This window comes from Pyrgilauda ruficollis, unplaced genomic scaffold, assembly GCF_017590135.1.
Source record: "Pyrgilauda ruficollis isolate IOZ18807 unplaced genomic scaffold, ASM1759013v1 scaffold49, whole genome shotgun sequence".
In the NCBI taxonomy this organism is placed as follows: domain Eukaryota; kingdom Metazoa; phylum Chordata; class Aves; order Passeriformes; family Passeridae; genus Pyrgilauda; species Pyrgilauda ruficollis.
In genome coordinates this window covers 2060581-2081778 of record NW_024526488.1, presented here as the reverse complement: position 1 = coordinate 2081778, position 21198 = coordinate 2060581, and the positions used below count along the sequence as shown (strand labels likewise).

The 21198-nt window shown below is 37.4% G+C and overlaps 1 protein-coding gene across 4 annotated transcripts in view; it reads left to right on the top strand.

Moving 5' to 3' along the window:
- The window catches only part of PTPRC (protein tyrosine phosphatase receptor type C), a 73506-nt gene extending 55108 nt beyond the window's left edge, over positions 1–18398 (top strand). For all 4 annotated transcript variants that reach the window (XM_041479644.1, XM_041479646.1, XM_041479648.1 and 1 more), the window contains 21 exons: positions 148–306; positions 2362–2558; positions 4320–4380; positions 5047–5155; positions 5993–6024; positions 7165–7280; positions 7807–7897; positions 7994–8070; positions 8296–8332; positions 8758–8855; positions 9734–9859; positions 11289–11446; positions 11823–11958; positions 12503–12652; positions 13089–13179; positions 13505–13638; positions 14480–14614; positions 14928–15050; positions 15476–15654; positions 16332–16467; positions 17213–18398. In XM_041479644.1, coding sequence (XP_041335578.1) covers positions 148–306; positions 2362–2558; positions 4320–4380; positions 5047–5155; positions 5993–6024; positions 7165–7280; positions 7807–7897; positions 7994–8070; positions 8296–8332; positions 8758–8855; positions 9734–9859; positions 11289–11446; positions 11823–11958; positions 12503–12652; positions 13089–13179; positions 13505–13638; positions 14480–14614; positions 14928–15050; positions 15476–15654; positions 16332–16467; positions 17213–17485 — 2618 coding nt within the window. In that variant the 3' untranslated portion in view covers positions 17486–18398. The remainder of the gene's footprint in view (positions 1–147; positions 307–2361; positions 2559–4319; positions 4381–5046; positions 5156–5992; positions 6025–7164; positions 7281–7806; positions 7898–7993; positions 8071–8295; positions 8333–8757; positions 8856–9733; positions 9860–11288; positions 11447–11822; positions 11959–12502; positions 12653–13088; positions 13180–13504; positions 13639–14479; positions 14615–14927; positions 15051–15475; positions 15655–16331; positions 16468–17212) is intronic.
- The last annotated feature ends 2800 nt before the right edge of the window (positions 18399–21198 follow it).

Here is a 21198-nt window from a genome sequence, read left to right as displayed (position 1 = left end):
TTCATTTAGCATTAGTAAGCAAAGCAACCAGATTAAGGTAATTAAAATAGAAGTGCACATGACAGGTTTCAGGTAGCTCTGATAAAGTGTAAGCGTTCCTGTGCTCGTAACATAGATTTAATTAATTTCATTATTTTCATTTTTCAGTGGTTCATGATGGAGAAACCAGCACAACTCACTATGCTTACAATGACTTTGAACCTTATACCAAAGCTTCTGTATCTGTGACTCCATATACAATCAACAAACACAATTACAAGCTTGAAGGTAGCAGTGAAAGCTGTGAATTTACAACAAAAGCAGGAGGTAAATCTGTTTGCTAACTGTTATGACTAGGCTGATACTAACACAAAGAATTTCCTGGTGTAGTTCATTATATTTTATACATGGTATTACTATTAGCCAAGAAACTGATTAAAATGAAAATAGTTGTACTGAAATTAAGATAATTAGTGTCCCTTTTAAAATTACTTAATGTTGATCTATTTTTGAATTATGCACTTCCTATTTTTATTTTTCTTATATAGATATAATTTTGAAAAGATTTCATTCATTTGAAATTCTTGTGAAGTCTTTAGGAAGGATTATATCCTATAATAAAAAAAAACTAATTAAACAAAAAGATAATAAAAAAAGTTTGATTTTTTTCTTTGTAGCGTGAAAGCTACAAAGATATACAGCCTGTACCTTCTGTTGTGTAGTTACCTGTTTGCTTGAAGTAGACCCAGGCTACACCAACACTGTCCATCTGTAATGGATGTCAGTTGGTTTGGATGTACCTGTACACAGCTTCCAACATTAGGTTAAAGATGAAAAAATATGTGCCATCCCTTCTGCTGACAGAAAGGTCTGTGCATCTTTTTGGGGCTATCCTTTCAAATGTTTAGTTTCAAGTATACAGAGTCACCTGAAGCCCCCAAAAAATAAAAAAGCTGATAAATTAATTTGCTGATAAATATAAACAGGTTGATCTGAGACTTAACTGTAGTACCAATTAAAATATGGCTTTAATTTTTAGGCAGCCCTAATATTAGCATGATCATGGTTCTTTTCTCTACAAAAATTTGAGCATATTATCTTTTGAAGCCCCCATTTTCTGCGTTCCACTCATTTTAATAACTCAGGCGAAGATTAAAAACTACAATATAAGTTTATGGATATGCAAACAACCTCATTTCCCTTAGTTTTTGCAAAAATAACAAGTTGCATCATGAATTAATAGTATTAATTAGACCTTTTCAACTATCACTACAGTTAATAAGAAGTCAAGCAAGAAGTGTAAGGGTTTTATGGTTTCTTGAACTGAAGAACGTGTCAGTGGAACACAAGTCCTTGGAAGCAGGAAAACCCCTACATTTTATAAAAGATGTTTTCATCTTCAACAAATACATTGCCTCCAGATATGTTCACTTTCTCCTTGTCACAGCTCTTTCAGCAGCATGCGGAATAGCAATCTAACAGATCTGCCCTGTGGATAAAAATGATCAGCTATGATGTAACCTCACACTCAGCCAAGTAAATATCCTGCCACTCCTCACCTGGGATATTTGATCTGCTTGTAGAGCCTGACAGGTCTTAGCTCTTCACATGAAGAAAAAATCAGCTGCAGTTTTTTGGGTTTTATTTTTTCTCAATATGCTGTTTTGCAAGTTTACATGTTTTTGTAGAAAATTCCCATGGTGGTGTTCTACTGAAATGTGGCTACTGAGATATGGCTACCGAAATGAGGCTGCCTTACAAAGGCTGCCTCATTTACTTTGTGAACGGTTTTACCAGCTCACAGTGAAAGGTCCCTTGGCTGTGCCCTTTAATCTGAAACCTGCAACATTTGCTGCAACAGAAGAAACTAGAGTCTGAAACCACAGATTAGACTTAACAGATTCTGTATCATTAAAAAGTTTTTGTGGCTTTAGGCCAGACTTAAGTGAAAGGACACTATTCTAAATATTAGAATACACTAGTGACTTCTGGGAGAAAATTTAATTTTAAATAGTTTTGAAACTATATTTACATGTGAATATTTACATGGAGAACTCTTTTTTCCCCCTGTCTTGTCTGTTGCCCCATGTTCCCCAAATGAGAAAGTGATGTCAGATGGAAGAGAGATTTGCCATCGTACTATTTTTGCAGTCTGTCAGTAGAGCGTTTCAGTTCATCTTCACATCTTTTTCAGCTTAGATAAGCTTATGATTAAGTCAAGGTGATTTTACTTATCTTGTTAAATTTGGACTGAAATTTTTAAGGAAGAAAATATATTAAGTTATTGAGAGAAGACAGGAAACAGACATGAGCACATACAGCTTGGAATGCTGGGTTTGAAATGATGAGAATAGAGCAAGTAACTATTTTTCTTGTCTACAGAACCAGAAAAAGTCCATCATGTTAAAACAATATTGACAGCTGATAATGCTGTCCAGATTACATGCAAAAAACAAAATGCATTTGGACCATATGCACATTTTATATTGATTTGGGAGAATGATGGAAAAATTGAAAATGAAAGCAAATGTGAATTTAAAAGAGAAAATCTCTTTTACAGGACAAACTATACATTTAAGGTAAGTTAGCTTATTGTGTTAAAATACACAAAATATTGTATTAAAATATAGAAAAATATTGCTGCATTTTCATTGTTTAAGCATGTTATGCTTGATTTTAGGGAAAAAAAAGGCAAATATGGTGGCAGAGAAGTCAATTTCTAATCTGTAGGCCTTAGGTGTATTAAAGTAATTATTATTTTGGAACTAAGATGCATATGTGCCTAACCTATCAAGCAATCCCTGCTGTGCTATTCCACATAGGTTCTAACAGCAAGAAAAATGCAAGCAGAATACACTGCTTGTACTTGGCTCAGGAGAAGTTTGGGGTTTCCATAAGATTAAAATAGTTTCTTCAGTATGACTGATATTTTAGTTTTCAAAACATTTTCCATTTAATGAATGAAGATTTTGGTTCTTCAGGGACTCATTAGTGTGAAGCAGTTGAGATCCTTTTGCATGCCTTTACATCAGCCTCTTACAAGCCAGTCCTTGTGTCTGTACAAAATATAGCATCCTCCGTTTACACGCTTCACTTTCCTCAAGGCTTCCTGCAATTTTCTCTTCTGTCAGGCATTTCACCTTTTTGGGGTTGCCTGCAAAACCAATGGCCTTGTGTGATTCCCTTAATATGGCCAGTAGGAATATTTCTTATATCCTGATAGCTCCTCTCAGTAAAGTTTAGGCAAGAAAGTAACCAGTAAGAGTGTTGGAGTTTTACTACTTTTAAGAAGCAGTTTTGCTCATTCTTCACAGTCTTTTCCTCCTTCTTGATTTTACCTGCACAAATGCAGTATCAGGGAACTTGAGTAATCTCAGTTTCATGTCAATATTTTGTGAAGATTTTCCCAGCAGATTCTGCTCAGAGAGCTTTATATTTGAAAAATAAAGATGAGGTCCTGTAGGAGCAAAATATCCTTGCGTTGTCCCAGTAGCACAGGACCTCTGTGCCATTTAAGGTTTTTGTCCACCACTTTCAGTGAGTAGTTTTCCTTACAGAAAGAATTTGCTTCTGCACCTCTAAATCCTGGCTTCTGCTTTGCATATATTTTGCTTAATTCTTGCCCAAAAACTGGAGAAAGCCTTATGGGCTTAGCTGGTAATGAAAGGACTGATGATGTTATAGAAAACTCACAAGGAAAAAAAACCCCAGTGTAAATTATTTGACTACAAGCTGTCTTTTAGATCTGGCAGGAATTTCTATTAAGGAAATTTAAAAGATCAAATAAATATTAAATATATAATAAAACATAAACACAGTTGAACAAAGTTAGTGTTTTAACACGATTTAAAGTACCGAAAAGTTAATGATGCAAGAAAACACCCTATTTAAACTTCTCTGAATTACCTACCCATACATAAATTTGTACTAAAACCATCAAATTCAGTGGACTATTTGTATATTTACTGTTGCATCAACTGGGGTTTTTATATAGTGCATGGTTATTTTTCAGATTTGAGAGGCTTAATAAAAGATCAATTTGATTTTACTTTGAGATGCATCTGATTTTTATTTCGTAAAGTGTGTTTCCTATTTTTCTAAATTCTTTTTCCTGTCATCTCCATATTTTTGAATCCAGATCTTGCTGTAACTTGGGTATAAACCTGAGCTGCACTATAAATGTCAATGCAGGGATTGACAGCAGACACTGCTGTCAATGATGTTGTCAATAGATGGATGAATTTGAAAAATCCATTGGGCTTAGTTTTTTAAGAATTGTATGCAGAAATTTTTACTTGTCATGTCTGAACATCTCTATTATTGTCCCCCACTGCATGCAGATCTTCGTCTTTAATGGAGAATACAATGGGAAAGTAGTAGTGGGGAGTATAAGAACCAGATGTAAGTAAATATGTACAGCATCTTCCCCTTTTGATTTTAGCATAATATAAATAATGTAAATTGTGAATTCAATTAAATTGCTCCTAATTAAAAATCCAAACTTCCTGTTTTACAGTTAATATTTGATCTGCATTTGAAAAATATCCCCATTCAGTATTAATGTAGCAGATCATGTTGACAAGTCATTAATCATAACTCAGAATTATTACACAGCTGTGGTTTCTTCAGGAAACATTCAAATACAACTAGAAATTAATTTCTCTAACTGACATGATTCACTTTTGGACTATTTTCCTGTGTTGGGATCCCTGCATTTCAGGAGCTGAACATCTGTGACTTGGCAGAGGTTCCCAATTCCCAGATCAGCAGCAGCTGAGAGCTGCACTGTACAGGTCACACAGAGCAGGAGGCAAGCACAGTAATGCTGAACCAGTGAGTTGTAGCATTCTGACAGGTGGACGTGGAGAATTTAAGGGAACATTTTCTTAATGAAAACATAAATTTCCCTCCTCTACTTTGGCATAGCAAACTCAAACTTGTTTAGTTTTTTTCTCAAAAAGGACCCCAAACCAGAAATTGATGAGCACTGTTTCTAGGGAAGTACACAAGTTTCTTTTTTTTTTAAGTAATTTTAAAATAATAAATGTATTGTTTTTCTGTTGGTAGATAATTCTAGAGCCTTGATTATATTCTTGGCATTCTTGATCGTTGTGACTGTAATTGCTTTACTACTGGTTCTGTACAAAATCTATGATCTTCACAAAAAAAAGCTGAGGTAAGCTTCATGTTTGTCTCCCTCTCTTACATAAATGGAAGGGGCATGGGGGAGGCTTTTGGTTTTTCCTCAAGATTTCACAGTGGGTAGTGACAAAATGTTACGAATTTGATGTTTCATGAATACTGGGCAAAGATATCCTTTTACCTTTAAATCTTTTAAAAGAAATGAATTTTTTGTGTTTGTCAAAAAACCCCAAATATAATGAAATAGATTTAAAATCTTGCTGCTCTACCCTTATTTGAGGCACAGAAAAAAATGACTTGTCCCCTTGTTTTGTGAAAAAAAAAAAAATCAGAAATATGTGGAAAACATTTCCTTCATGGTTTAAATCAAAAGTAATGAAAATAATCCACACTTTCTTGGAACTCTTTTAATTGATTGTTCACCCTAAACAATATCTCAGGGAGGTGTTGCTTATTACAGTGACCTCTCGATGGCTCAGCAGTTCTGTAGCACAGAGGATGGCAATAGAAGCATGGCCATTCCATTCCTTGATGCCTGTGGCTCCTTAGCATTTAAACTTATTGTATTTTATGTATGGGTTAGTTTTCTGTCACTAGCAAGGGAAGAGAAGATGGTGTGAGCAGTCACTTCAGTGAAGAAATTAAATACACATTTGTTGTAGGTGAGATAGGCAAAATCAGGCAGGCACTACAGGTTTTTGGTGTGGCCACCTTGTTTCTCTGCCTCGGGGCGGGAGGGCCGGAGGACAAGGATCCCAACCACCTCTGCATAGTCCCAGGTGTAGCATGCTTGTTTCACTGATTTGATTTACCTTATTATCATATGTATCTTACTAGTCAAAGCATTTACAGGTGCTTTTGCTTCTTACAGCAATTCTTCTGAAGGCGTGAACCTTGTTGCAGGTGAGTATCTTTATATATTTAGCAATTTATATTTATTTCCATTTAGCAAATAGAAATAAAATTAGTCTCAGGTCTTGCTACCACCTTTGGGTTATTTGCATTCTAGGTTGCATAGACAGATTACAGATATCAACATGATAACACCTTATATGGAGGACAAAAATACTTCAGTAAATACTTAGAAGTATTCATACTTGAGTGAACTGAAAGTTCATCAGTGTTTGAAAAATTCTTATTGGTCAATTAAAAACCCAGTTATAATTATCCCAGACAATGTTTGTGATATGTTTAACACTGAGAATAAGTCCAGAATAAAATCCATCTTAAAACATAATTTCCCTTTTCTGTGCACCTTTTTCCAAAATAAGACTGAACATTAGTAAGTTATTTTTTACTGAAAAAGTTTGACGTCTTTCAAATCCCAAAGACTGAAAATTTTGTGCACCTTTTTGTGCAAGATTTTCAAGCCTGTGCAGAAAGACAGGATCAGTCAATACCAGAAAGCTTCAAGTAGAAAATAATTTAGAACACTAAAATTCACAAAAAGTAACTACATTAAATGGGAAGTAGGACTGTGAATTTGAAATTCAATTCCATTTGCTTAGACACAACTTTTTAATGTGAATGAAAAATTTATATATGTCTACTAAGAGGTGTTAAAACTTGTTCAATTGTTATTTTTTCATTCAAGATGATATTGCAGATTATTGCAACTCAGAACATAAATTTGAGAAAATGTGGAAAGTCAGCTGATACATGTTGTTACTTTTTTTAATCACTGACCAGACTGAAGCAGAAGGCAAGGCTGTGTAACTGCTGTGGGTGTTGAGGCAGTTGCTGTGCCCTGAATATCACAGTCACCAGTTTGTGCAAAAGTACTGATGTGGTGTCCCTGCACGTGGCCTCCTCCAGAGGTGTCTCCAGTCAGGCAGCAGAGCTGGAAAAGTTATCTTATTCCCACAGCCTGTTTGCTCACAGCTGGCTCAGGCAACAGCAGTTTTATAAAAATAAATGCACCAAGTTAAAAGAAAGAGTTTAGTACTTTTGTTAATTTATCTGGCAGTTTTAGCATCACATTTACTGAAGTGTGATGGACGTTTTCAATATCAGTAACAATAAACATTTGACTTATTTACACAGTTAAAGATGATGACAAGCAACTTCTCAACATAGAGCCAATACCCTCAGAGCTATTGCTGGACACATACAAGAGGAAGATTGCAGATGAAGGAAGGCTTTTCTTGGAAGAATTTCAGGTTTGTCCTTCACTCAAAATATACCACAAGTTTTTATCCAGGTGTTGGAAGAATTCCATCCAGGAGCATGTTTGAAGTCCATGTACTAGTTAGAAATAAATACATAGTCTAGAAAATTGAGTGACTTCTCATCTAAGGTCAAATAGCCCTCTGTTAATTCTGCTAGCAATCTCTCACCATTGTAAGATGAAAATACTATTTTTTTCCTGAAAGTGTTCTTCAGCAAAAATATAAAGTATGCAGTCTAAATACCTCTTATCCTAAAGTATCTGTTAACACATATTTTTAAACTTTGTCTTACTGCATAGCCATGGGGATGTAAATAATACGTAATTGTGGAGATATATACCAACTATATTAAGGAGAAGAATTTTTTAAACTTTAGCTATAAGAAATATAAGAAGTAATGTCTTATGAAGTAAAATGTTACCTTCCAGATCCAGTAATTCATTCCAAATTATTTCCATATTCATTTGACTATTTTAAATTTAGACTTAACTAATAAAATAAATTTTGTATTTTACAGAGTATTCCTAGAGTCTTCAGTAAATTTTCTATAAAGGAGGCCAAAAAGAGTCATAATCAGAACAAAAACCGTTACATTGATATTCTTCCATGTGAGTATTTGTAATAATTTTGACATGTTTTATATATGTTTCATTTATCATTGCCTTGAGATAATATAATTATTTTGGCTTAAATGATTTAAACAGATGACCATAACCGTGTTGAGCTCTCAGAGATGCCAGGAGATCCAGGATCAGACTATATCAATGCAAGTTACATTGATGTGAGTGACCTTTACTTAAAAAAAGTAGATACTATGGAAGAAATCCTGTAGTTGGTGCATTTGAAGCATCAGCACCTTGGAGGATTTCCATTGGGGTTGCTTTCACCTTTGTAATGTATTTGGTATTATTGAATTGTTGCATATTGAATTTATTTTTAAAGTTGAAAATCTTTTAGATTGTTCATGCTTTCTTTCTAAAAGTTAATAACAATGTACTTTTCACAGGGCTTCAAAGAACCAAGAAAATATATTGCTGCACAAGGTAATTTATAATCTTAAAAGAATATGCTTTCTTTATTCACCCATTTTTTTTAGAGTAGTAAAATCCTATTAGTAAGCTTAAAGGAAAAATGAAGATCTGACATTTTGAAATTTAATATGACAAAGTTGTCAATGAGTTTTTGCTTAGGGAATTTTTGTGACAATTAATAAATCGTACTTCAAAGACAGATTTCTCATGTTGTATAATTTTACACCAAAAGTTTTCAGATTTTGTAGCTAGGCACTAAAGATGCAGATGAGAGTTTTTAAATGCTGTAGCCTACTGGCAGCAGCCATAATGAAACTAAGTGTGTGGCTCTGCCTTGCATGATCTCTGCTTAGCTCTTCAGATTGCCTAGGTAAGCATGCAGGTGTTTTATCATGTGGGTGCACTCTGAAAAAGTCCCTTAAATTATCTCCTTCTAGGCCCCAAGGATGAAACCACAGATGATTTCTGGAGAATGATCTGGGAACAGAAGGCAACCATTATTGTCATGGTGACTCGCTGTGAGGAAGGAAAGAGGGTGAGAAATATCCGTCCTTCCCTCCTCCTATCTTTCCACCATGTTTTTCTGAAAGCTGAGTGGGTTGATGTGCTGTGCTGAATTACATACTTAAGTACTTTGTTTTTTTCATTCTTTGCTATTCTCTCATTGTGGCAGAACCTGTGTTGGAAAGCATGTCAAAACAGTGTTGCCTTATGAATTACAAGTCTTACCAGAAAATATCACTTTAGTCACAGCAGTGTGTAGCAGAGGGTGAGCTTCCAAATTACAGCTAATTAACCCAGAAAAGGGCTCAAGGTAGAACTGTAGCTCCTCATAGATCTGTTAGAAAAGGTATGGCTTTTATTTTTCTCCTGTCTATTCTGATAACCTGGCAGTGCTCTCAGTAGAGTCTAGAAAGAATATTTTACCTGTGCTGCCTTTTTTAAAGTGGAAGGCTGGGTGCTTCTGGCCTGCTTTTGTTCCTTATTCCAGGTACAGCAGGAAGAAGGGGAACTGCTGTTTTAGCTGCAGTTAAAGATGTTGACAGCCTGCAGATTTACAGCACACCCAAGCTGATGTTATAGGCAGGCAGGAGCAGCAGCCCTCATTGAAGACTGAAAAACAAGGCATGGAAGTAGCTGCAAACATTTCTCCAGCCATCAGGCAACAGTAGCAGTCACTCTTCCTTGTTTCAACTGGCGTACAGGATTTTTTTTTTCCCCACTATACATCTGAAGTTAAATTACATGGCCATAAATTTCAGGTCAGAGACCTGAGTTGTTGGATATTTGGAATTGAAAAGTTGGAAAAGCTATACTGATTTGCCATCTATTTAAAATTAGGCTTTTTTCTAGCTCTCAGTTCTCTGCCACATCACCACATCACATCACTTACTTAACTTCATCTCTTCACAGAACAAATGTGCCCAGTACTGGCCATCAATGGAGAACGGGACTGCAACGTATGGGGACATCATTGTGAAGATCTATGAAAGTAAAACATGCCCAGACTATGTCATTCAGAAACTGCACATCACAAATGTAAGTTGACTCAAAAGTGAGAGACTGACTGGAACTGGAGTGTCCATTTGGAGTCTGTATTTTAAGAGAGAAGAGTCAGCTCCCAGTGGAAGATGCTCTGCTGCCTTTCCTAAACATCATATAGCTTAAGGGAAAACTTAGATATAGGTGTAATTTCTTGCAAGAAATAGGAGTTAGATATATATTTCTCAACTTCAAAAGGTATCTTTCCTTAATTCTCTGGAACCTACATTTAGGATTATGCTATTAATATGCTGCTAAATGGTAAAAAATTAATATATACCCTGCGGTGTCTTTATATATTTAGTTTGTTCTCTAACACAAAAAATTTGCTGCTTTGTGTGTATCTCAGCATAACCCCCTCTGCATATAAAATCAGTGTGACACATTGGTAACCATTATATACCCTTCTGATAATTGTACAGTGGGACAATCAAAAATTCTGGTAGTCTCAAGTGCGTTTATAAATATAAGTGTTTTAAAATCACCATTTAGAAATGTGTAAAGTCATTAAGGCTGGTTAATTGCTGTCTTTCACACATCTGAAGTCACATTAGTTGCCCTATGTGTAATTGAGAACAAAATTTGCCATCAAAAGCTAAATGCTCAGCTCAGGCCCTTTGCAAAACTACTTCCATGATAATAAATGAGCCTAAATCATAGCTAAAAGCACTCAGACTCAAAGAGCAAATGTGCTGGCAGATCTTCAGCAAAGCAACGGAATCTACCCATTTTGATTCACAATTACAGCTGGAAATTCCTATTCTGCTGTCTCATGTTGCATTAAAATTTACTCAGGAAGTGGTCTGATTAAAAGAAAGCTGTAGCTTTGTGTGGTAAGTGAGCAAATCAGGATGTTAAAAACTACCTATTTACAAAGACATTGCTCTGTCCCTTAAGGAATCTGACATTAGAAATGAATGACTGCAGCAGGTTGAGGGCTGATATTTTTAGAACTGTCTGCTCTTTGTTCTGCTGACATCATATGAATAAAGATAAAATGGATATTGGTTGAGGAATTGAAGAGTGGTCCATGGCAAGAAGGTGGGGACTTCTGCAGTTCTGGTAGAAGAGTGATGTTACTGAAACAATGGCAAACAACTGTATGAATAGCTCTGCCACAATTGGATAACTCAACTATGAGTAAGAATTTGGAGGTTAATTAGTGGAAACATGCCTGTACAGCCATATAAATCTTGGCCAGTAAAGGAATGTCATTGAGGGGTTTTTCTAATTTAGTTTTATAATCATGGTTATCAAAATTTATGTCCTCTCTGTTAGTCTAGCAGCAAAATACCAAAGTCCACTCAATACTCACGTGCTTTGGGCTTTAATCTAGTCACTTAGATTTATGTATACATCTGTATACATATACTAATGTATATATATTGATTGATATATATTAAAAACCAAACTTCACTTTTTCTAGGGAAGAGAAAGGACAGCTGGAAGAGATGTCACTCATATCCAATTCACAAGCTGGCCAGACCATGGAGTCCCTGAGGATCCACATCTCCTCCTCAAACTCCGACGCAGAGTTAATGCCCTCAGCAACTTTTTTAGTGGTCCGATCGTGGTTCATTGCAGGTAAATATATATTGTTCTTTAAAAAAATTGGTAATGTTAAATGACTGAAATGAAGCTATTCAGAAAAGGGATCTGGCAAAAGTCTTTGTCTGATCCCAGATTTTGTGACTTAAACACTTGAAAATGAGGCAGCAAAAGATACACCAGGCCTGTTTTCTGAAGGATATGAAAGAAGTTCAGGTTGATAAAACCTGGGGATACACAGACTTTTGAAAAACCGCCAGATCAGTGTTGGGCTGCTCTGGCTATAAGCACCGTATTTGGCCATGTTGGCCTTGCTTTCATTAAAAGATACTAAAAGTGCAAACTCATCGTTGTTTGTGTTGCCAATGAATGCCATTGCCTGTGGATAACCAAGTCCCTTTGTGCGTGGCAGTGCCGGCGTTGGGCGCACGGGGACGTACATCGGAATCGATGCCATGTTGGAGGGGCTGGACGCGGAGGGCAGAGTGGATGTTTATGGCTACATTGTGAAACTGCGTCGGCAGCGATGCCTCATGGTCCAAGTAGAGGTACCTTCCTGACACTCCTGTCACCACTCTCCTGTTCTAGGGCTTCAGCAGTATTCTCACATGTGCATTGCTCCGTTCAGTTGAAGCTGTTAATAGAAAATACAGCTCTGAAAAGTATTAAGAGGGAAAAAAACTTCCAACATAATTTTTCAATTTTAGAAACTTCAACTTTTAAGTTCAGACTTTAGATGAGGAAGCCAAGGAGAACAGCTTTTTTGGCATACAAGTCATAAATGCAAAACTGAGCTTGCAGAGTGAAACTGGATTTTTAAAATTCTAAAATACATCTGCCCGAGTGCAATTTTCATATGAGTTGAGTACAACAAAAGTTATGGACTGATGCATTGCATGATTTTAACTTATTTCAGCATTTTAAAGTTTTAACACTTGAATTTGATATCTGTTTAATGTTAATGCTTAATATTAATAACACTAATGATATTATCACAGGAGTAATAGCTTTTAATAATGATTTTAAAAAGTGATTTTTTTTTTAAACTCTTTAATAACTTCATGTGTAAACTCTTCAAATGGGAAATACCAGTCACAGTACATCCTTATTCATCAAGCACTGGTGGAATACAATCAGTATGGAGAAACAGAGATCAATCTCTCAGAGCTGCATTCCTCCCTTAACAATCTGAAAAGAAAAGACCACCCGAGTGAGCCTACTCTGCTGGAGGCAGAGTTCCAGGTAAATAAGCTTTGCATTCCAGCTGCCCTTCCTTCCCACTTATGTTAAAAATTGCCTTGCAGAATAGTCATTAGCTAGAGAGATACCACAGGCATTAGGCCATTTAGGTGCTACTTTATTTCTCTGACCACAGAAAGTTTCTTTACCTCCATGAAAAAAAGCTGTATGCTAATGAAGTTTTATTTCTGCTTTGGCATTTATATTTTTAAGAAAGATGGAGCTCACAGAATGATTACTTGTGTCTGTGTTCATGATTTCCTCTACCATTGTACATGGTGTAGCGGGCATTTTTAAATGGTAGTTCAGATGATACCAAAGTTTAAAGAACTTAAGGAGAGAGGCACTGCAAGATGAAGACTGGGTGTGAGTCCTGAGGAGACAATGATCTCAAGAACCATTTTAATCAAGCATAATATCAAATATCCTCTTTCTTCAGCGATTGCCATCCTATAAGGGGTGGCGGACACAGAACACTGGGAATCGGGATGAAAATAAAAGCAAAAATAGGAATGCCAACATAATTCCTTGTAAGTATTTTCCATTGCATTATTTTATCCCACCTTGCCTTATTTTATCTGTTTTCTTCTGTTAGAAAAATTTTGAAAAAATGAGCAATTCACCTTATAGAGTAGTATTTGATTAGTTTTCTGAACACTAAAATTCTAAAATTCTTATAGTGATTAAAAAAGAAAGATGAGTTTTTACCAATGTGAATTATTGGGAGTGTTTATTTCAAACAAGGTGGCCTTGGTTCTGCAGTCTATTGTGAAAGGACTGGCCTTTCTATTCCCTGGCCCCCACAAATGCCATACCCAAGGGCGTGCTGTGACGGTGACATTTTGTCTCACACAGATGACTTTAACCGCGTGCCCATCAGGCACGAAGAAGATTGCACAAAGGAGGGCGACCATGATTCAGATGAGTCCTCGGATGAGGACAGCGACTGTGAGGAGTCCAGCACATACATCAATGCTTCCTTCATAACTGTATGTATTGAGAGGATACACTGTAGGCATTTCACAAGCTTTCAGCTAAAACTCTTATTCTCTTGTTGGCATCACAGTAGAAAAGAATTTAGTTGAATAAGGGAGACGGAATTGATGGCTGATTGGCAAATCCATCTATGTTTAAAACCATTGGCCTTCAGCTGGCCTCATGATAACATATATTTCCATTACATGGCATCTGTCTACAGGTGGAACCAGATTAGTATTTTCCCTGTTAGTAAAATGTGACTATAGTTATTCACATGGACCAAACTCTACCAGTGAAAATTGGAGCCAACAGTGTTTTGGTATCCTTATATATCCAAAGAAGAACAATTATTGGTCATAAATGAAGTAACTGATTTTAATGGAATTACTAGCTAAGTTCCATTTATCTGAATTCTTTGAAATGCTGCACTGTTAGGATAACTATTCAGGGTAAATTCAGCTTTTAGGAAGCTCAGTGTGAACTGAATGGTGCACCAGCTTTGTGTGGTGTAAACACAATTTCGTAGTGGTAAAATCAAATGGCTGTGTAAAACAGAATGTTTTACCTCTCAAAAATATGCTTTTCAAAAAATGGCAGGGTGAGATCTCAGCCACTGCAGCATCAGTATATCTTCTTGTCAGTCTGAAGTGATGTTCTTAGATGGACTGAGGTTAGTGTCGTTTGGGTAGTAGAATTCCTGTAAGACTGTAAGGCCTACTGTGAAAGGCATGTTTTGCCTTTAAACAAACAGGTTCATTAATTTATTTCGTGGGGTATTCCTTAAATGACGAGTTCTGGTGTTTGACAATCACATTTCAAATGAATTGATGAAAAAAATTGTTTCTTTTATAGGGTTACTGGGGTCCAAAAGCCATGATTGCAACACAGGGACCACTGCAGGAAACTATCTCTGACTTCTGGCAAATGGTGTTCCAAAGAAAAGTCAAAGTCATTGTTATGCTGACAGAGCTGAAGGAGGGAGATCAGGTGGGGGCATTGTCTGCACACTGACACACTGAATATCCTCTACATGCAAACAAAACACTGCACTGCACTCTCTCATTCCCTTGCTCAAATGTTTTCCATAGGATGAGGAATTTGCGTTTCCAATATATTTTGCTCTATCATTTACCTGCTTAATTTACTTTCCAATGAATTTTTGAGGGAAAAGTGTATGATGCTGTATTTTAAAATACCATGGAACTCCTTTAGAGTCAGTATAGTCTCTAAGTGCATGTGGAAGGCAAAGTAAAAAGAGATTTAAGTGGTAATCACTGACTTGTACTTTTATCCATTTTAGGAACTCTGTGCACAGTACTGGGGAGAAGGAAAACAAACGTATGATGGCATAGAAGTTCAAATGGCAGATGTCAAGTCTGGTCCTAGCTATACCATACGTGCATTTGATGTTACACATCTAAAGGTGAAAGTCTCTTTGCAAATTCCAAAACGTGGTTTTCAAGGAGTTTTTAAATTTAAAAACAAATTTATAAACTTAGCATCAAGAAAGAGAAGAAACAGTTCCCACTGCAGTTCTAAGAACTCCTGCTCTAATGGAAATATTTTTCTCTTCCAGACCAACAGTCAATCATGAGAAATGCTATAAATTATCTCAAGTTTTCTATTTAGTGAGTTGCTGAGATGGTGGTAGAGGAGTCTTAGGAGATCAACTCTCTTTTCTACTTTGAACAAAGCTTGGATGTTTACCTACCTCATATTCATGAGGCAGAACTCTCATCCTGCAGTTCCTCAGGAATATAATTCTTTGTTAATCAGCAGCAATAGAGTTACTGTGTGAATCTGTATTTTAACCTGAGCATTAACCACATCTCCACTGCTGTTTTCCAGACAAAAGAAACTCAGAAGGTGTATCAGTATCAATATCACCAGTGGAGTGGCTGTGATGTTCCAGAAACCCCCAAAGATTTAGTCAGCATGATTCTCAACATTAAACAAAAACTTCCAGCCAGACCAGTCACTGAGGACAACAGGAGAACCCGCAGTGTCCCACTGCTTGTCCACTGCTGGTGGGTCTAATTCAGCACACACACATTCACCTAGCTCTAAGTTCTGGATATACATAGCAACCATAATTTTGGGATGCCTACCTTTTCTCACAAGCCTTTCCGAGTGTCTGGAGACTCAGCTCTCCGAAGAAGATTCCTTGAATTGCTCAAGGTTGCCCTTTTGGATTGTAGTGATGAAAAGAAAGCACACTTCTCTTGGGCAAGTGTGGGCACAGAGCAGGTGCTATGAGCAGCTCCTCTTGGCTGGTGCACCTGTTTTGTGGGGAAATGCTAGGTCAGAGTGCACTTGCAGGATGCACTAGTGAACATCCAGTAGAGTTTTTGGAATCATCTCTCATTCCAGGATACAAGTGCACTTTTCTAGGACCTTTTCCAGGAATAGCCTTGCATGCCATCTAAACCAGAAGATAATCCTGCTAACAATAGTTGAGACTGTAAGTCTCAAATTTTGAATTTCCCTCTTTCCCTTAAGTGGTACCTCAGGTCCAGGTAGTCTCTAGGTAAACTACGTCCTGTGTGAATCCTACACGTATACTTAATTGTGACAATTTCAGTCCAATAAAAAATGCTTTGGAATATAACTCAGTATGAAGTTTTTAAAATATATCTAACATTTAGTCAGAAGACTTCTTATTTTGCTTTGTAAATTTACATGTATATTTTGCATCATCTTGTAGTGACGGATCACAGCAGACTGGTGTATTTTGTGCTTTAATGACCCTTTTGGAAAGTGCAGAAATAGAAGAAGTAGTAGATGTTTTCCAAGTAGTGAAATCACTTCGTCGCACCAGGCTGGGAATGGTCTCCACCTTTGTAAGTAAATCTTATGAATTAACAGGGAAAGAAAGAGACTACTTACCATGATCACTAATATCCCCATAACCTTGGGCATAATTTCTGCATAGGGAGCACTGATTCGAATCAGAACATTCACACTCACCACCATTTGGGCAGTGGTGCTTGCTGATAGGAATGAAGGAGTCTGAGATATCCAGAGCTGCAGTTCTGTACTGCCTTTGGCAAAGGGTCTATAGTTTCAAATTACAAATTGCATTAATTGCTGTTCCTGCAGTTGGTTCATGATGTACATGCAGTGTCCCTTCTGCAGCTGGAAGATGAATTCCATTTGCAGGCTGGCAGCCACTGACTGTTTTGTTTAGTCACTCCAGAGGAACTGTGGCACACACTGTGCACAAAATAGACCTGGGTGTTGTCAATATGGGCAGGTTATTACATGACCTTCCAGACTCACTACAATACATGTTGTTTACAACTTAGGTACTCTAAAAAACATATTTTTGGTACTTTATGAACCAAAAGGGCACTGAGAGCTTGGAATATCTGATGCAGACAGTTTCAGAGATGTTATGTACACATGAAGTCAGAATAAACCATAGAAGCAACACTCTATGTGCCAAAAACTGTTGAAGTGCTTCATATACAGTCTTGCTTGTCCAACTACATGCTACATTTCTAAAATGTAAGAGAAAAAAGAAAGAATGGATTAATTCTTGGACTCTGAGCATTCCATTAACACTAACTTCTCTTTATTTTTAAGGAACAATACCAATTTCTGTATGACACCATTGCCAGTACCTACCCTGCACAGAATGGACAAATAAAGAAGAACAGCCAGCAGGAAGATACAGTCGAATTTTGTAATGAAGTAGGAAAATCAGATCAGGAAACTGATTTGATCACAACTGATTTTGCCCCACCACGGCCAGAGGAAATTGAGCCACCTGAAATATGTGATGGTTCAAAGGCTGCAGATAGCACTAAGGGAACAGAAAGCTCTACAAATGGCCCCACAACTGCAGTTCTAACTTAGAGCTAGACTAAAAAAGTGCTTTTTCGCATGCAAAAAATCTTAAGCAAAATGGGAGGTATAAGATTTCTTCTTCCCACTTTTTTTTTTTTTTAATTTTAGTTATTTTGGTTTTTGAAAGGTACAAATTTAAAGGAATACTTGAAATTTGTAGAGAGAGACAAAGAACTGTGGAATTTTAATTTTTTTTTGTGTAGATTTGCATTTAATACTTCTACAGAAACCTTCACTATTTTTATACTTTTCTTTTTAAAAATATGTACAGTGTAATACTATGCTGAGGAGTGCAAAGCAAATTTTTTTATTTCTGTAACAAGGAAAAAAGCAACTCAGAACAAGATTATTGAGTTGCAAGAACAGGTCTGTCTTCAAAACTACTAGCAAGTAAGTGAACCTATAGGTAAGCATATATTCTAGTATTTGAGGACTAATGAGAGCATTAATAATACTCTTGGCACTTGAGGGAGTTTGCCAAACAGTTTTAAGAGCTTACAATTTACATCATGTGGCATTTCCAAGGAATTCCTATTTACAAAGGATGTGTAAGTCCTCCCATATCAATGCAGAATAGAAATTTTTGCATTTTTCTAAGTGTCCTCAAGGTGTCCTTATTGCTCCACATATATTAATCTGATACTCCTGTAGGAGTTTGGAGATCCACATTTGATCATTGCAAGAGTTCTGGTGGAAAACACATCCTGTTTACTCTTATAGCTTAAAATACTGAGTGCTTGCATATCTATTTCTTGTGCTTACATTTATTTAAAGGACTACTTCCATGAATGCCTCCAAACTCTTTTCAGAATTGGAAAATACTTTGATAATTTTACTTGTAGATTTTAATTGGTACAGGATATTTTTTTCATAATGTTGTTTTGTATGTTACAATTTTGATATTTTTACTATTTCTTGCTGGATTTTTGCCTTCTGTTTTCAGAACAAATAAAAAAGGTAATAATTGACAAGATAAAAATTTTCTTCTCTAGTACTATGCAAACTGATCATTTACTTCTAAATGTATAAAATCTTGTGCTGTGCCATACATGGATAAAATTAACAAATGTCAGTAGGAAAACACATCATTTAATTCTTCTAAAACTGTGTGTGTACCCAGGTAAGTGTCATGACTCTCGGAACAGAGGAAAGAGGCTTCATTTTATTTTGCTTGAAGCCATCAAAGGAACAGTCACGCAATAGATTCAGTGCTCCAAGTTTATCACTGCTTGTTCCTAATTTCTCATTACAAAACATAATTGAAATCACTTAGAGAGCTGTCTAAACAACATGTACAGTCACACTTGGTTAAAACCCTGATTTAATTGTGCTGTTAGCCTAGATCAAATATATCATTCACAATTATCAGCTCAGACAAGTGCTTGCTGGCAGTCTTGCTTCAGAAAGTGGCAGCAAGCAGACACAGAGCAGGGGGATTCCCCTTGGCTGTCAGCTGAATTCCCTTTTCAGCAAGGGGTTGTGTTAGGTGATAAACTAACAAAGCTGAAGGGGTCATGTGTGGAGGGGAAGCTCTAGGGACTACATGGGAAAATAATCTAAAAGATATTGTTGGCCCAAAATCTGTTGGTGAGTTTTAGAGAAACGAAAAACAAAATTGCGAATTTAGCATACCTTGAAGATCTAAAGACCCTTGGATGCAGATTAGTTCACTGGTGTTCATTGCATGTCAGAGAACAATTAATATATTGTTAATATATATCCTTTGTTTAAGATTTCCCAACTGTAAAGCCTCTCTTTCACATAGAAAAACTAAGAGGTGAGTACTGCTGTCTAATGTAAGGCTGTGGAAGCAGACTAGTCACACTTTTAAAATAACTGAAAGGGTTTCCCAAATCAAAAATTATGCCAAATTTTCTTGTTTTAAATCTGAGGACAATCATATACTTCAATTCCTTAAAAAAAGGTCCCTATGGTTTTTAGGCTCCTGCAGGCTGTAAAAACCTTGCATGATTTAACTGTTTTCTAGAATTATTTCAATGCTCTTTTGCTGGTGTTTTCTAAAAGAGAAGAATGCCAATTCTTGATTTGTGCATGTACTTTGAAAGAGAAGTCCTTAACTCTGTTAAATTGTCCTTCATGCATGTCTTCATTATTAGAGAAATGGAGCTTCACACTGAAACTGCCCTCATGTGCCTAGTGTGATCCACTTTTGCAGTAAAGTTCCTTACAGTCACAAGGAGGTAAACCAAGCTCTTGGCTTTTAATTATTTTCAAATTAAAGAACATATTGTAGAATTAAATCTCATTAAATCCCAGTTTAATGAAGGAGCCTGTCTTAACACAGTTTAGAAATTCTGATTGCTTGCAGGAACTCTCCATGTGTGTGCCAGGGATGCTTTTTTGCCTTCTCTATTGTCCTTTGTTTCCTGAACATCCATGAGGTGGTGACACAGAGCTTGTAGAAGGTGGTCCTTGTGCTGGATGCTGCAATGTCACTTGGTTTATTCACTTGCAGGATTAATCTCAAGTTCCCCAGGAACATGGTGAAACATTTTTCAGGTGAGACACGAAGCCCAAGCTAGAAAGCTTTGCTAGGAGCTGCTTCAGCTCTGTCAGGGCAAGAACAATAGTGTAGCACACTGGCTTTGCATAGCCTGAAAGCTGAGAAACAGTCTCAAAGTAAGATGAAAAATGTTTATCTCATCAAGTACAGCTTACTGTACCATAGAAAACGTGCTAACCACTGCCTCAAGCAGAGCAAACCACTCTTGGAGAATGGTTTAGAATCTGAAGTCCAGGATAAAAACAACTAAGCAACAGATAAGCTGAGAGAGGACTTTGAGCAACAAATAAAGGTAATCAAGTGCTTATGTGACCAGAGGGACTAAATTTCTCCCACGATTTTCTGGGTAGACGCTGACATAAAGGTAGGTATGTAAAAATTACAGTGCTGTGTTAGTGGAATCCAGTGTGGGAAGATGGGGGAGAGGAAGGACCTCAGAATCTACACAAGATTCTGCTGTCAGGTAATTGCAATCAGGAGTGGACTGTATGTGCTTTTGTTTAGTTTTTTGCTGTTTCTCGTGCTCTGTAATGAACAAGGCACTTATGTAAAACCTTTTCAGAGGCTGTACATTATGATGCAACACAAAACAGGACCAGCACAGAGTCCTGGCACTCGGGGTCCCGGGAGATGGCAGAAGCTCTGCTGCTCTCCCACAGCCCAGCTCCCAGTGCTGGATTTGTGCTCCCGAGGGAATGTTTGTGCCTGCTCCTTTCCCCCACACTCGTGCACAGTGTCCACGACCCGCTCTCTCCACGTCCGAGCCGGCTGGTGCTGCCGCAGCACATGCTCCAGTGGCACTGAGCTCACTCCCGCTGGGAAAGAGGGCATTCTGCCCCTTGCCCCCGGCGGATGGGCTGGGCAGAGCTGGTGGCCACACACAGGAGCCGAGGGTCGCGACAGGCCTGGAGAGTCCCCAGCTGTCCCAGCCCTGTGCTCCCTGTTACCTGAGGACACCCCCTGTGCAGGAGGGCTGCTGGGGGAGCGAGGTGGGCAGCGCCTTCTGGGCTTTGCTGCAAGCCAGGAGAGCTGGGTGGAATAATCCGCTGTGAGAGGCACCAACTGTGCTGGGTAGTGCGTCTGAGCCACAGAAAGTGCTGAAGTTAGGAGATACAAAGGGAAGGAAACTCCTGCCATTGTGAGTTGTTTGTTTGTGTGAGATAGCAAAGAAAGTAAAGTGGGTGGTGGCTCCAGACAG